Source organism: Drosophila persimilis, unplaced genomic scaffold (genome assembly GCF_003286085.1).
Source record: "Drosophila persimilis strain 14011-0111.01,24,50 unplaced genomic scaffold, DperRS2 tig00000520-arrow-pilon, whole genome shotgun sequence".
In the NCBI taxonomy this organism is placed as follows: domain Eukaryota; kingdom Metazoa; phylum Arthropoda; class Insecta; order Diptera; family Drosophilidae; genus Drosophila; species Drosophila persimilis.
Genome location: NW_020825317.1, coordinates 4,606,877 through 4,623,662, shown reverse-complemented (window position 1 = coordinate 4,623,662; position 16,786 = coordinate 4,606,877). Strand labels below are relative to the sequence as shown.

Below are 16,786 nucleotides of genomic sequence, written 5' to 3'. Positions count from 1 at the left end.
CGGCATACCCCAAAATGTATGCTTTGCTTTTTTGCACAACTTAAGCGAAAATGCCATTAAGCGCGAAAGTGCATTTTCCATCCAGCCACCACACTAAAAAACTTTTTTCACGCTCAATTAATGCACAAGCCAATCAATAAGCCATTTTCACAGAGAGCGGGATGGGGTGTGGCAGCCTGGGAGCTTGGGAGCCTGGCAGCCTGGCAGCCAAGTGGAGATTATGTTTTACCCAGGCAAACAGGAGAGTGGGCGAGAGGGAGAGCATAAATAAATAACAAATACATTTTGCATGAAGCGAGCAGTAAATAAATAAATAAATTGGGGCAAAAACTAAAGGAAAATAAATCCATTTTACAGTTTGGACAGCAGTTCCAGAAAATCTAGAGGGCTCAAGGGGGTGGCATCAGTAGATGGATAGCTATAGTATGTTGGCAACGCATTAAGTGTTTATTCTGCTTGAAAGGATTCTCTGGTGCAGCGTTTTTCGCTTCTAAGAAGCATTCTTCGGGTATCGCCGTCGTCCCCTAGTTGAATAGAGAGAGTCTATAGAGATTATGATGGAATTGGATTATGATGCCCTAAAATCTCTATATTTTCATGGCAAAAGGTTTTATTCCAGAATACCCACTGCAGATCTCCGGCAATACTATGGTATCTCAAAGTCAGGGCTAACCGAAACCCCCATCATCCTTCATCCTTCATCCGTTCATTCCCTCGTTCTCCCTCCCAGAACATGTGTGATTCGTCGCCATTGCCATCGCAGTTTTCACTTGGCATGCGACCAACAAATCACTTGATGACTACCACAAGCATCATAATGGGGATGAGAACATTGAGGATGGGGACTGTGATGATGATGATGCAAGAAGCTTTTTAATTTCGCAAATGCGCCAAAACGAAAATTGCAGCCAGCAGTCAGCGGCAGGAAAAATGGCCAACCAGGGCGACCACCACACGACGACATAGCCATACGCTGTGGCACCTCCAAGGCCCCACCACAGCCACTGAGGGTGGGAGTGGGGGAGTGATGGAGTGGTACACGGGCAGCAGCTGCCATAAAATTACAGAAATATGTATATTTTAAATGGTTGAAAAGGAATCAAAATTGCAATTTTATGCGAAGGCAAGACCTTGCTTCCGCAAATCAAAATGTTTGCTGTCTCAAAGATACTTATGCCTCATGCTAAATCGAATTTATGGCCACTGATTGAATTCCAATTGCAAATATCGATACTCCCTCCCGATACAAGAGAACGGTAAAGAAACACAAAGATGGAGTCCCTTCTGCAGCCTCCAGCATGCAGTCTGCACCGTCTTCTCTTCGGCTCGAAGTCCTTATGGAACTTCTGTTCCAACTTCAGTGTCAGTTTCCGTTTTGACAAGGGAAAGTTTCCCCCCGTCTTGGCGCAGATGGGGATTTATGAGAGAAATGCCAGCTGGCAATTAATTACGAGTACATTTTCATGTTCGTCCAGAGGGACATCGAACGCGACATCGAGAGACGTCGGGGGAGATTGGTGGAGACACACGAGGGGGAGTAGGCTCTCGTCGAATCCACGTTGACTTCCATAATTGAGGCGCAACATGAATTATGGCCGCCACCTGAGCGCGAGAGCCAGGTAATTAGTTATTTGCAGCAGGCGGTTGTTCCAAGGAGCTATGGGAAAGATCCCACCACCCAAGGCGCACTGAAGGATGATAATCGAAAAAAAAGAAGAATTGACCATTGAAGGCAGCACACCGGAAGACCATCTTCAAAGTACCAATCTGGGATTCTTGTGGGATATATCCCCTTGAAGCTCAAAGCAGTGGCATAGACTGATCCTATCCGATAGCTCTCCTGGCCTCTATGTCACCTTTTAAGGCACATGCTGCCGCGGATTGGTACACTCTGGTGATTCCTCCTTGCCTGTGGTAAGTCATCAGGCTCCTCCGCAGTTCCATTGCCACCTCTAGACCAAACTTCTCTTCAACTCAAACACGGAGACGACGGGGGAAGTTTGGCAAATGAAGGCAAATCAATCAGAAACTCAAATACAAAAGTACAAAGTGGATTCCATTCTTGAATGAAATTAGCTAAAGAGAGTGGAGAAAATGAAAGGAGAGAGTGGAGGTGGAGGTGGCTTTCGTGGGTGTTCGGATTTGAAGTCAAGTGAATCACGTAGAAGCTTCCGTTTGACCGACTTCTGTTGGACTTTTTTGGGAGTTTGAGGCAATCATTTGCATACCATACCCACCACCCACCAACCCAGTCAGAAACAGAGAATTAAACAGAAAGAGAGAGAGAAGAGGTTAGAGAGTATAGAGTGGAGAGTAGAGAGAGACCTAAAGACGTAGACAGTGCAATATTCAAAATGGCGGCACATTAATTTGTGGCAAGCTCAGCAGCAGAAGAAGCCACGAAGGGGGTGGGGCTCGGGCACCCGACCCAGATTGGCAATTAATTTTCATGATTTTCACGTTGTCGGGGAGTCACCGCCGGAGTCTTCGTCTCAGACATGCATAGGTCGGCAGTTCTCTACGGCTGAGCCGCAAAATTAGGAGCTACCGGGGATCCGGAGATTTTCCTTTTGCTTTTCCTCCCTCCGGCCCTCTGGCCCTCCGGCTTCGTCTCCCTTTGGGGCCATAAAACCATTTTGCAAGTATGGTAAAAGCCGAAACGTTAATCAAAATGAAAGGCTTTAAGTTACGTGAGTGTTTACAGGCGGCATCAAACCACCAACCACCATCCACCGTCCGCATCCTTCCATCCGTCCTTATTCGTGTGCCAATTGCATTAGCCGAATTGTATTTCACTTTAAATGAAATGAGGATAAGCAATTTTTATGGCCATCCAACATTCGAAGGAGGACCATATGTAGGCATGCGGCATGTGTGTGTGGCAAAGTTGCACAGCAACATTTTCGTCTGGCATTTCAGGTGCAAGCGAAAATAGGCGCCTGCCAAAGTGGAGTAATACATTTCATGGCTGTCCATGTCCATCGCCATGCCACAACATCCTGTGCCCTCTGTGTGTACGGTTTCCTGTACCCTGGCATCCTCGTACCCTGTAGTCACGTGTGCGCATTAAAATGGATGCCCTAGACCCGAGGAATACTCTGTGAGCCCATCCCAAAGTGCCCCTCTTCCATTCTTTCATGTGTGCATCAACCAATGGATACTCCATGAATCGGTTACTCCCCTGATTTCTCGAAAGAACTGAAAACTTCTTAAGTAAACCGAAAAGCTGGAGCGGGTGGACGGGTGGACGGGAGAGTGGGCTAAGGATAGGGGGGATATGGGACCGACCTCTATTTTCTTTACGGCATTGCCAAAATAGTTGAGAAAATTCATGAAATTGCCGCTTGGAAATTGGGTTTTTATTTTCGTGTTGGCGATGGCCAAAAGTTTTGTGAGCCAAAAAGTGTTTTGGGATCAACGCGGATAAATACCTTTTATTGCTAAGCCACGCCGTGTGAGAGAGATAGGGGGCAGGTTACATGCTCCACTCTCCCAGTCCGCTTCCAGCTCATGAATTTCCCATTGAACATTTCAATTTTGTCGGTGGCCAGGTGGAATTTTGTTGGCCAATTAGAGCGAATGGCTATCGGACGGCAAAAACAGTTCGCAACTAATTAGGCATCAAAACCTTTCAGGTTTCACGACGGTTCAAAGAAGGCCATGGGTCAACTCAATCAGAGAGATGTGTTTTCCACCACCATCTTTTCGCTTGGAGTTCCTTTTGGTTTCGGTTCGGGTTTCTATTTCTATTCCTATTCCGTTCTCGGTTTGCTCGCTCATTAGAAATTTTCCCCCATTTTCCTTGCATTTTCGTAGCATTGTCACTATCATTTTCCTCATTAGAATAATGGCAAAACTAAATTGCAAATTTAATGACACGCACGGACTCAAGCTCAAACTCAAGCCCGACGAAAACTAATTAAACTGAAAACCAATGTAACGTGAGCCATGCCCCTCCCGAAAATGAGGGAGGAGTGCAGGTGGAGGGTCTGTGCGGCAGAGAGTGGCTGTGGGGTGCGGCATGTGGCATGTGGTCTGACCACGGGTGCGTCGCATGGTCTGCGGGCGGCTCAAACGCGCCTCAAACCCTCTGCCTCGCAGTGCACTTCAAAGCAATTAATTTGCAATAAAAGCATTTTTAATGTCTCTCTGTGTAGGTGTGTGTGCTTATTGGTGACGCAAGCCCCGCACACGGATGCTAACCACCGCAACTAGCCATCCACCACCAACCGCCAACGAAAGAACCGGTCGTTTGCTGCTTCTATTTCAAATCGATGATTGCGTATACGCCACCTTGGTTTCTATGCGCATCCAAAACCAGGGAAGGGAAACGGTCAAAAGAGATGGGAGAGAAGAGATGCCCGTCAAGATCTGCTGGAATATAACTCTTTGCGACACCTTCCCCCCATTTTTTTCATAGCCAGCATGTTTCCCATTGTTTGTGCTTCAAGAATTTCCAGTGGCTGACTTCCCTGCCCTTGCACTCACTCCCTTTGTCTCTCTGACGGAGAAGCTTAAAAGTTAGCTACCCACTAGTGAGTATAGGGGTATATTCGATTTGTGGGGAAAATGGGGAAAACGCCCAGAAGGAAGCGTTTCCGCTTCTTGATCTTGATCAGCATCTATAGCCGAGATGATTGCGCCATTTCCTCAGAGACTATAAGAGCTAGAGCAACGACATTTTGTATCCAGACTATTGGGATATCGCACTGAAGTTTGTTTCAAAATTTGGCCTCGTCCCGTTCCGCCCCCACAAAGGACGAAAAACTGTGGCATCCACAATTTTAAAGATACCAGAAAGACCATATCTTCTAGACTGCCGAATCTAGATCAGATTGGATAATTATTATAGCAAGAAAAAACATCCAGCCCCATTCCAATGAGAATACGTATACGCCACATTGTACAAGGCGATGAAACAGGTGCTCAGCAATCCATATGTATCCCAAACATGATCCTCAAGCCTATCTTCCAACCATCTATGTTCGCTCTGCTCGAAAATCGATGATTGAGTGCACGCCATATGAAACGTATAGAAATGGTTCTTTAACATGTTGTACACAGAATGATCCTCATATCCACTGTTCACATATCCAGTGCTCCTCATGCTTCCAGCCCCCATAATCCTTCACTCCTCATGCCACTAGATTTACTGGGGTTCAGTGTTCTCTTCCACCCTCTGGATGCACCGGGTTTTGGGGGTGGGGTTTGCTGCTGCTAAAACTGCTGTCATTGCAACTGTCAACGCGACTTTGTTGTCCGAGTGAACGTGTCGAGCTTTGGGCCAGAGCCAGAGCTAGACACAGGGCCAGGGGCTGAGATCTGGGGAGTGGTCACGTAGTGTGTCCCACGTTTTACGCGCGGCGAGGGATCCAGTGCAGTACAGCGTCCTGTCGTTTTGTGGCATCCTATGTGTCCTGTTCAGCTGTCGTATCCCACACACATTGTCATGCAATCACGCGTCAACTGTTGGAGTCCGCTCTTCCTCTTCTCTCCACCTTCAAAACTATGCCCCTTCGCTTTTCTTTTTCGTCTTTATCTTCCCTTTCCTTCCCTTTTTCTTCCACCCTTCCTCTTTCTGGGTAACTATCTAAAAATATGTACAAAATCGAAGCCCGTCACGCTCCACTTTTCTATCGTATCTCCCCTTCAAGCTACTTCCTCTCTCTCTCTATAGTTCCCTCTCTCTGTCTCTTTGTGCCTCTTATTTGATCGATTTTTGGGCCTCAACACAAGTGGCCACGCCCGTTGCCTACCCCTCCAGCCCATCCAGCCCTGTTTCCGCTTCTCTCTTTTGACAACATTTGTCATAATAATGTTATGTGATTTCCCTCCCCTCCACGACCTGACCTTGAATGACGCGCTTTATTTTTTTTATTGATTTCTTCCTAAGTTAATTAAAAAAGAAAGCCAAAAAATTAATGAAAGAGAGAGAGAGAGGGAGAGAGAGCGGATGGGAGAGACGTGAAAGAAGACAAAGAGCTGGCTGCAAAAAAACAGCAACGCAATTATTATAATCACGTGAGCCTCCTCCCACAACCCCCCGCCAGAACTTCAGTAAAGTGGCATCAAGTGCCGCGGCTCAAGTGGTCCACAGGAGGCACTTGCAACACTGCAAATGCAAAGCGACACCAACCACAGTGCTACCACAGCGGGAGAGCGAGAGAAGGAAGGAAGTGCTACCACAAAGAGTGAGAGATAAAGGAGGGCGTGATTAGAAGAAAGACGACACCATCGCCAGTCACAAAAAGGTACTCCGGAGATGTATTTCTATATGGATTCTGCAATTATCACTTCCATCATTAATGAAAATACATCCTAAACTACTAAGCTACTCCGTGGGAGAAAACTCTATTTGGAATTTCATTGGAGACACATGTTGTCCAATAAATAGTACTTATTTCACGCATTTCTCGTTTTCTATTTATACCGTATGAAGCCCTGATCAAAAGATCCTTCTACAGTTGCCACCAGAGGGCTAAGGATTTAATGGGGATTCAGGGATAATTGGAGCACAATGATTTCCCTTCTCCAGTCCCCTGTTCCCTCTAGCGTCTCCCTGTCTGCACCCCACTGGTCTGTCACTACCAATTTCCTGGTTAGTTTGTTTTTCGGTTTCCGTTTGAACAGCCACCGCCACCACCACAAATTTGAGCGCTTTTTCCTCAAAATCAATTATAAAATGAGGCCGCCGCAGAGGTTGGTAACCCCTTCATCGCTTCAGCTCCTCCCACCCCGTTTGGACCTCTGGGCCTCTGTGTGTTTTAGGGGGGAAAACCACGGAGCAAACATTGCAAATTTTTCCACAAGCTGTGCTTTTGCATTTGGTGTTTTCTGCACATTATTTTTTTGTTGTGTTGCACCTCTCGCCTAAGCCTCCAGGTAATCCATACCTCTGCCTCTTCCGTTGGACCCATTGCTAACCCTTTCCCTTCCCCTTTCCCCGCTTCCCCTTGTGAGTCCGCTCGGTTGGCGACTAATTTTCATGTCCGCACGGACAAGTTTTGTGCAATTTCCGCCCTGGGATTGGGCAAAGGGTAAAGGGATCGGGGCTGGGGGGTGTTGCCGATTGGGGGTTCATGTGTCCGGCAATTATGCCACACCCACGGCGCCTCAATTCTCAATGGACTGTACTTCCGCTCTCTTCCCCGCAGACTCTCTCTAAAGTCCTTTGCTTACATTCTGGTTTGTCGCCTGCATAAATCAAATATTTGTTAATAATCTGTGCAATAACAGGATGAGTCGACGAGCATCGCTATCACTCGGTTCCTCTCTTTGTGTACACTCTGTTGCAAGGTATGTTTCGCATGAAAGGTGAGGCTAGGCCCTGACTGGCACCCTCTCTCTCGCTCTTTCTCTCTCGGAGCAGCTTGGCAGTAAAGGATTCTATTGATACGATACGGATGTTACGGATGAGTCGAGCAACGTGAGTGATCTCAGGCTCTCTTTTTGGTTGCACGCTCTGTGGCAAGGTATGTTTTTCTGTGAAGGTAAGGCACAGCCACACTCGCGCATAAAGTTTGGAACAGAGGCCTTCCGAACAGAGGGTTCTCCGCTCGGAGTTCGCAGAACTGCAGCAGCCTCACCTTCTGCCTTAATACCCCTTGCCGTTTGACCCAATTGCCCTTTTCACGACTCTTTGTTGTCTTTGCTGTTTTTTTTCTCTGTTTTCTGTTGCTGTTTGTAATGCAATCAACATGAAAATAATTAATACAATTAAAAGTAAACAATCCGCGAGTGTTTGTGCTGTGTGTCTCTCTCTCTCTCTCTCTCTCTTTCTCTCTGGATCTGTGTGTGCCACGTGGGGCAAGCAAGTGTACCTCTGTGTGTGTGTGTTTTCCAATTTTAATTAAACGGGCAGACGGGTGCAGTGCATCCCACTGCATACTTTTATGCGCAATTTCCTCAAATCGAATTGCCAGCGCCATTCTCCCACAGTTCATGGCAGGACATGGCAGGCCCTGCCCAGAAGAGCTGCCATCATCCTGGGAATTCGATTAGCCCATGCTGCAAGGTAATTATTGAGTGGGACACTCCCACTGCTCTTTGCGAAGGCAAAGCCATGGGCATGCCATCGGATGCAGAGGCTCCAGAAGAACAGAATATCTCAAGAAAGTGTGTCAGACAAGCTCACATATGTAGTAGAAGAACTAGATGGAAGAAAAGTGAATGAATACTCGTATGAAAATGAATATGAATATGAAACCCACTCTCAATGCTCTCCCGCTCTCGGCCTTTCCAGCTAATTGGATGGCGGAATCATCAAAGTGTGAAAACGAGTGGGAGTGGGTGGATTGAGGTGGGGTTTCGATTGGAATGGAATGAACACTATGATGAAGATGAAGCTGAAGATGATGCTGATGCTGAAGGCTGGACGGGGCACGCGAAGCCAATTGCCGAGGCATGACGCTGCACACATCATTCCAGCATGCGGCTCATTTGCATACGCCAGACTTTCTACTTAAGATTTCAGTGGAAGGTACGGAATCTACATATGTATGTGCATATATACATGTGTACTTTCTACTTTCTAGTGGCGTACTCACCCTTCAACAGATGCTGCAAGATGTTGTCCTTGTGCTCCTCGGAATGCGGCTCCCCGAGCACGATCAGCAGATAGCATCCTGTCAGGGGGCTGGGCGGACCAACCATGCCACCGGCCAGGCTGGAGGCTACACCGCCGCCGTCCGAGCCGGCAGTATCCAGCGGTGCCCGACCACCGATCTCCGACGGTGGCAGAGAGCTTGCCCCGGCATCGGTGGCCGCATCGTCACCGACATCAGTGCCACCACCGACCTCGTTGTCCACCTGTCCCTCGACACCACCTGGCTCCTGCGACTCCGGCGGTGGATGCTCCGGTCCGTTGGCGTTGGCGTTGCCGTTGCCGTTTCCATTGGCCATGGCAATGGCACTGCCCACGGCTTCTTGGGTCGCGGCGGCCATCACGGTGTCGCCCTCAGTCGCTACTGATCCCGCTGCTGATCCTCCTGCAGCCGCCCCCCCACTGGTGGTTGTTGTTGTCGCCTTTGGCTGATCTCCCATCACAGATGTTGTTGGTTGTTGGTTATTGTTTGTTGGATTTGTCTTTGCTTTTTTGTTTGTCACACAGGCAAAAAAACTTTTTACACTTAGAAAAAAATACAATGGTTAACCGATTAACAATATTGTGTGCTCCCTCGCACTCTTTCCCTATCGCACTGGCACTTCCACTACTCGCTCTCTAGATGTTGCTCTGTCTCTGTCTTTATTAAACACTCGCAAAATTTCTTGGAAATATTGCGGAAAACCGTTCGCTGCGGACTGCGACTGCGACTGCAACTGAGGGGCGAGTTTTGGTGCGTGACGCTGTCTTCTGCTTCTGCTTCTGCTTCAGCTTCTGCCGGATGGTTGTTGTTCTTCTGCTGCTGCTGCTGCCGCTGCTGCTTCTTCTCTTCTTTCTCCTTCCTTTTGGTTTTGGTTTTGTTTGTGTTTTCGTTTTTTGTTGTTGTACTTTTAGTTGTTTGCTGGCCGTGACTTTTGGCGCAGTCTTTCCTTTGCTTTTTCCTCCGAGAAAACTAGAGAATTGTTCGCTTAATTGGTTTTCGTTTCGTGTCGTTTGGTTTGGTTTTTGTTTTGTTTTTTTTTTTGTTTTGTTAATATCTCTGGAATTGGTTTTGGCTAGTCTTTTGGTTTTTCTTGTATTTTTCTTTTGTTGCTATTATTGTGCACACTTCTTGAAGCTGTGGTCAGTGTTTTTGTTGAATGAAAATCTCTTTGGTTTTTATTAATTTTTTGCTTTGCTTTTTCTTTTGGAGTAAGTTTTTGTTGGTTTGGTTGTTTTTTGCGGCAATTGGCGTGTTCTCTGAAGTATATTTTATTAGTTAAACATATGCATATATATATTATACGTACATACGTATTATACGTATCGTATATATATATATATCGTATATTTAGTGAAGATTTGGAGTAGCGTTTTTTTTTACTTTTAGCAATTTTTACTTTACCTTTGGTTTTTCTTTTTGCTTTTATTCGTAATAGTTTATCAATAATAATTTTGGTTTTGTGTTTGGTTTTTGTGTTTGAAACATGAAAATTCGATTTTTGGTTTTTCTCACTTTGGGGCTTTTCTCTCGTTTTTGTCTGAAATGAATCAAGGAGCGATCCGAGCCGATCTCGTTTCTTCTCTCGGCTATAGCTCTTGGGCTATAGTAATTCTCAGTTGGACTGTTCGCTTTTAGCTCTCTCCGCGTTTGCACGGCGACACTATTTCCATCTATCGTCGGATCTGCAAAGGAAGAGGAGATCGTTATAGATCGTAAGGATATAGCGGTGGTCGATGGTCTGTCTATTTGTCTGTCTCTTAGTCGCTCTGTCTTTTTATTCATTTTGTTTTACACTACTTTCCACACAGTAAACTATTCTCCAGGAATACCCCTTTATGAGCTCCTGAACAAAATCTCTCCAAGTAGCTGGCAAGTGAATAGTGGAAATGGTTCGAAAGTTGGATGGAAATATATTTTGGATTCCTCTTATTCTACAGATTCTGAACGTGGAAAAAAGTTGCAACAGAAATACTCCTATTTCTGTTCTAATGAAATCCTCCTTCTTTCACCGTCTGATAGTTCCTCGTCTGATTTTCCCTCTTCCGTTGCGTAATGCCCATCGAAATATGACTGTCATCTCCACTCCGTGCTCTCTCCATCTGTGCCCCAACATTCGGTCTCCCAGCGGAGCTAGCTGCCACATAGACCAGGCACAGACACAGACACAGACACTGCCACAGCCCAGGAGTCGGGCGAGGCAGGGCCGCCGGAGGAGTGGCTATAAAAAGACGAGCCACAGACAGGAGGCGTCCGCCTCGGCTCTGCAAATATAAAATGCATTGAACTTTGTCCGTCTTGCAGATATAGACCAGCGCACATATGCATCATCAAGGGGCATGGGACACGGGGTAAAATCAGCGAATCCCTGGGTGGACAGACACACGCCCCAAAAAGATGTCGTCATCGCTTGGACGCGCTCCATGGCAACGACAACGGCGACAACCACGACGTGGCAGGCGACGTCATCAGCCTGCCACACCAATCCCTCCCCTCCAGCCCACTCTCCGTCCTCCCTTATTGCCGGGTGCATGCGAAAACTATAAAAAGCCACGATGGGCCGAGGGAGGGGGAGGCCCTGGTGGCGGCGGAGGAGGCGAGCTGAATAACTCCTTTTGATATTTCTGTCGCCCTTGCTGCTGTTGTAATCCTTCAACTTGTGTGTCTCCCCCTTTACCCGGCCTGCAGTCGGTCGCGTGCCCCAGGCCGGGGTGGGGGGTCCCATGTCTCGCTCCAGTGCTGCCGCTACTCCGAATGATTCACCAGAAAACGGCCGCGGAGTTGCCGGCCTGCATTTGGTAGGACATTCCCTGTACCCCCTTCGTCCGCCCTGCCGTTTGCCGGCGGCCGTGCATGATGGATGAGTTTTCTCTCCTGCTATTTCGGGACGCACATAAGTCCGTCCAGAGGAGGAGGGTTCCGGGGGAGATCTGTCTGCAGCTTTGATCTGTTGTGGACAGTGGATCAGTGGACAGACAGTCCAAAGTACCTATCGATCGACTGTGGGAGTGGGACGTGTGTGGTTGGGGTTGGGGTTGGGGGAGGGGGAGGGAAATGCGAGTTCTTGCAGCGGAAGCCGAAGTTGCACCATCGCCAAAGGAAGTTGTAGAATCAATAGGTCACACACATACAGACATTGTGGAAAGCAAAGCACGTGCTGGTGGGGGAGTGCCGGGGAGTGGAGAGTGGAGTGGTGGAGTGTTGTGGTGGAGTGTGCACCAGTTCTTGCAGCACGTTATATGATATCATCGCAAAAAAAGAAGCCACAGTAAAAAAAGGAGCACTTGAAAAAAAACGTATAGTTAATTGCAACTTCCTTCTCTGTCCACACCGTCTTAAGATTTACATTTGGCTCTTTCTCTATCTCTCGCTCGTTCTATCTCTCTCTATCTTTTGGTATCTCTGGGTCTCCTGCTTTTTGGCTGCTCTTGGTTGGATTTCGATCCCTGGCGTGTGTTCTCCCGTTTGCTGCAAACGTTTTGAAAGCTCGACGACGACTGATTATCCGGACGAGGCAAGTGGCACCACGAAGCGACGGCCACGACGACGACGACGACGACGACGACGACGACGCTAGCAACAGCAACACCAACAGCCACAGCGGCAGCGCCATCGACTGCGACAGCGGCGTCCGTCAGTCGGTAACTCCAGTTTTCAGCTGCTGCTGTTATTGGAATTTCCAGCTGGGGCTGGCTGGCGCAGCGATGCCAGCCCAGCCCTGCGCCGCCCGCCTCCTTGCACAGCTGTGGGCCGAGAGGAAGGCTCGTCGTCGTTGTCGTTGTCGTTGTCGTTGTCTTCGTCCCCTCGCTGCAGCTGTTTGTTGTTGTTGGCCGACTCGGGGCGGCCGAATGCTGATTCGCCGCTTCCAGCTAACGGTTATGCCATTCCGTTCGGTTCGTTCCGATTTCGCCTCGTTTTTGGGGGGCCGATTCGTTTCGGTACCGGTACCCGGCATTGGCACCGGCATTGGTCCCGTCCCGGCCAGCCCGGCTCCAGCTCAGTGGCCCTGCCCCAGACTCATCCTTCAACAATTGTCGATTTTCCGTATCAAGAGATCCCATTTTGTAAGAGCAGCCCTTCTGCTTACTTGTTCAGAATTCACGTAGTCTCAGGCGGTTTGTGCCGGCTAAAGGAACGGCTCTCTCTCAAGCTGGTACCACTGCAACCTGCACAAGACACTCGGGGAACAACAACTGAAGGCAGACCCAGACTGGCAGACCGGCAGACTGTCTGGCAGCGCAGCGACAGTGGACAGTCGACAGTGTCGGGAAAGCCGACTGTCGGGAATGCGGCGCAGGCCTGGAAGGAGCTAATGAAATTACGCAATTTCCAGTAACCGTTAGGAGGAAACGGTATGCGAGCGAGGATCGGTGACTGGGCATCTGCCTGACTTCCAGATGGCATCAAATTAAGATTCGAATTGATTCGTACATGCCATGTACTCCTTGACCGGTGGTGCCCACAGAAGAGTTCTTTAGTTGCTCCCACAACCGATCTATGGAATGGGCCTACATGGACTCCCTCCCACTGGAAGACCCCCTCCCTCCTACCATCTGATTTGGTCTACCGCAACCGCACGAGAAAGAGCAACAACAATAAAAAGAGCGTCGCAGAGGCGCGAACAGCTGCCATGGAGCCGTGGAAATATTGATTTTGCCGCTGTTTGGGTGCCGGCTATTCGGGTACGAGCTTCGGGCTTCGGCTCGACTGAGTGTCGCGTGCTCGTGCCACCCTCCCGTCTGGCACCCACTAAAAACAGCTGACTCTTGCTGCCTGTTCGTGCTCGTTTGCATGTGTGGGTGGGGGGAATGTGTGTGCTTGTGTAACGCTCAGCTGAGCGAACCAACCAACCGTTGGAATTTTGAAGTTGAGGCATGCCGCACATCTTGGCATCTTGGTCCCTCCTGCTGCTGCTGCTGCAGCTGCTGCGGCTGTGTGCTGGGATGCAACATGCAAAGTTATGCCGCCACCCTCCCCCCTACCGCATGTCATGCCCAGCATATCAGAGCAGAGCAGAGCACAGCGGGGCAGAGAGATGCCTGCTGTCTGATCATGAAATGCAGTCAGCCATTGCCCTGACCTACGACACTTTCTCCCCACCCCACCCCCTATCTTTACCACTCTGTTTCTCGCTGTTTTACTCACCTTTTGCTTTATCTGGTATACCTGTAGTATTTTTGCTGGATATTTGGTATTTTCACTTCAGTTTTGCTCGGTATTATTATGGTTTAATCTTCACATTTCCTTTGGATGGAACCAGTTGCTATTTGCTGTCTCGTTCTGGTTTTAAAGCTTTTATTCTCTCTCTTTGTCTCTTGGGTTTTTAATTTATTCTATTTTAATATCTATGCACAAAAAATGGACTTCTGGACACTTTATCTGGATTACTATATTGTTATATTTTCAGCACTCAAAGCGGACGCGATTGGCATAAAGCAATTGGCAAAAACTATAATTAATTTAAGTATTGTTTGTTGGTTGAGAATATTTCTGCTGGCTCGTTGACAACTTTAAGTTTCAGAGTTGCCCGAAACCGAAATAAACTTTAGACGGATATTGATTTTTAACTGCTGAACTGCTGTCACACTCTCTGCTGCTTATGCTGTCGCCGCCGCTGCTGCTGCTGCTGCTACTGCTGTTCCTGATGATGGCGCTGTCGAGACCAGCGGGGCGGCGCCACCCCGTTGCACCTAATTGATTGATTGCCACAAGTTCGAGCTCCGGCGAGTGCTCGCAACTATTCCACATTAAACAGTTTAGCAATGTTCGCTTTTTTAGCTGTGGTATGGTTATATTTTTTAGCTTTTTTTCGCTGGTGACTGCTGCTCTCGGCTGATTCTGGACTCTGACGACTCTGGACGCTGCTGGGGCTCTGCTTCTGCTGTGGCTCTGCTGGGGCTCTGCTACTGCTGCTGTTCGGACCAGCGAGTGCTGGCATTCCCGTTGCCGCTTCACCACCCACCCCCTCCACTCACCCACCCATTACTCATTTCCCTCACAACCTTTTGCACATTTTTCCAATCCAATGCAAAACACACTAACACACTGCGGCATTCGGCTTTCAGCATCGGCAACCGCTTCGTCTTCGGGCGCTGGCTCCTCTTCTTCGGCCCAGGCTGCGTTCGTTTTTTGGCACATTGGAAGCCCCTTCGGGCCCCCTTCGAGCCGCAGAAACATGTGACGGAGCCCCGCACCGCGCTCCTCTCTCTGTCAATGCTTCCAGCGGCGCAGGCGCAGGTCTAGCCGAACAGCTGATTCCCGACGAAAGCGAGAGAAACGCCAAGCCTTCAGGGTGGTGCAGGAGGGCTGCTTTGGGGGATGGGGAGCCGGTCGGATAGAGCGTACGATAGAGCAGCGTCCCATGTCCGATGATTGGCGATGCCGTCGGGAAATGCCAGAAATGGAATGCAAATGTGGCCGCAGGAAATGCCTCGGGATATCGGATAATGCAGGAAAGTTCAGAGATTGCCGGAGATACCCTCATAACGACTTTAGATTTGCATACCTACGTAAATACATACTAAATATTGACATATAAACCTATTAAAGCTGTCCAGATAGCCTTTAGAAGGAACCTTTCTTATGGGAACACAAAAATATATGGCCATATCTATTCTGGGGTTACGTTACATTCCTACAAAAAAATGCTAGAAATAATGTATGTAAAAGTTAAATTTTCTTAGTAGCTAGGTAGCTCTATGTTCAGCAAAAAAGAGACCACAATCGAACCTAGACATGAGCCAAAATATGATTACCAAAGATTGGGTAGGTATACCTGTATAAGATTTTTTTTACTGATATTTGAAATGTTGAGAGCAATTTGCAAAGATATTAAGTGTACAAACCTTTCCTGTTTTTATGCCCGGTACTCAAAGAGTTTAGGATATCTTAGTTTTGTGGTGAAAGTGGACGTGTGTACCACCCAGAAGGAATTGTTTCCGATCCCATAAAGTATATTTGTCCATGATCCCTGTTGACAGAGCTATGTATGTATGTCTGTCGGTCCGGTTAGTCCGTCCGTGCATCTGTCAGTCTTGTTTGACGGCCAGCTCTCAGAGACTATAAGAACTAGAGAAGCCAAATTTTAAATGTGCAATCTCCTGTGATCCTGTGACACTGAATCAACGCCCCCTACTGCACCAAAAAGAAATAAAATCTGTGGCATACAAAATGTTGAAAAGTCGAGAAGACCGAATGTGCAGAATCACTTATCTAGCAGACTGCCGAATCTGGATCAGATCGGATTGTTATTATAGCCAGAAGGAACCAAAAGTTCAATGGGTTCGCTACCCTCTTAAAATTCTCACTTCCGCTTCCTCTTGCAGTGTGCGCCCATTGGCAGAGGGGAGCGAGATATAACGGCTGGTGTTCTTGTGAGACAAGAGAGAGTGAAATGTAGAGATGTAACGGTAAAATGAAAACAGATAAAATATTTTAAAATTCTAATCGTTCTAGTCATTAGGTGCAAAGGCGATAAACAAAGTCCTTGTTCTGTATGTTTTTTTCATCTCTCATGACGAGTGCGAGCAAAATTGAGAGAGACACAGAGAGAGAGAGAGATCATGCGGAAGTGTGAAAATTGAATATTATTATTTACATTTAACTAAATGTCATCTTCAATTGGTAACGTAAAAACGCCAAATTAATAAGAAAATTATGAATTCCACACAATACATCGGTTTTGTAGAAGAAATTTTCCACTTCGATTTGATACAGTGTGCAGTTCTGTACTTTCTATCCAGTTTATCGACATCTAACCCATCCACCAAAATTCCCTCAAAAATGCTTCTCCTTACGAGCTTTGTCTTTCTCCTCGGATACCGAAAAACGCAAACAGCTGTTTGTACCTATATCGATAGGCTCTGAGCCGATTATATTTACAACGTCACGAATCGCGAAAGTAGGCTGTGCAGCATACGCATTCACCGGCACTCAAAATATGACGGATGCGACACTTCACTGAGCGCTGATTACGTTGTTCTGGTGAACGCGCTTAATGTGCTTACCTTTGGGGTAAGCAATCCAAGTCACGATCGAAAGAGGGATTCATGATCTGTGGAGGAGTCTTCTGTAGGTCATCAGCCATCGGTCCTTGGTTGGGTCCCGGCTCAGGTGAAGTAGCCGGAACACGCTGACGTGTATTGGACGTGCACACCTAAATAAGAATTATTTGAACGAACATTAAGAAGAACACAGCTGCTTCC

The 16,786-nt window shown here is 47.7% G+C and overlaps 1 protein-coding gene across 1 annotated transcript in view; it reads right to left on the bottom strand.

Moving 5' to 3' along the window:
• The window catches only part of LOC6596730 (microtubule-associated protein futsch), a 49,229-nt gene extending 39,783 nt beyond the window's left edge, over nt 1–9,446 (bottom strand). Inside the window, exon 1 of the mRNA XM_026990197.1 lies at nt 8,547–9,446. Coding sequence (XP_026845998.1) covers nt 8,547–9,042 — 496 coding nt within the window. The 5' untranslated portion in view covers nt 9,043–9,446. The remainder of the gene's footprint in view (nt 1–8,546) is intronic.
• Nucleotides 9,447–16,786: the final 7,340 nt, after the last annotated feature.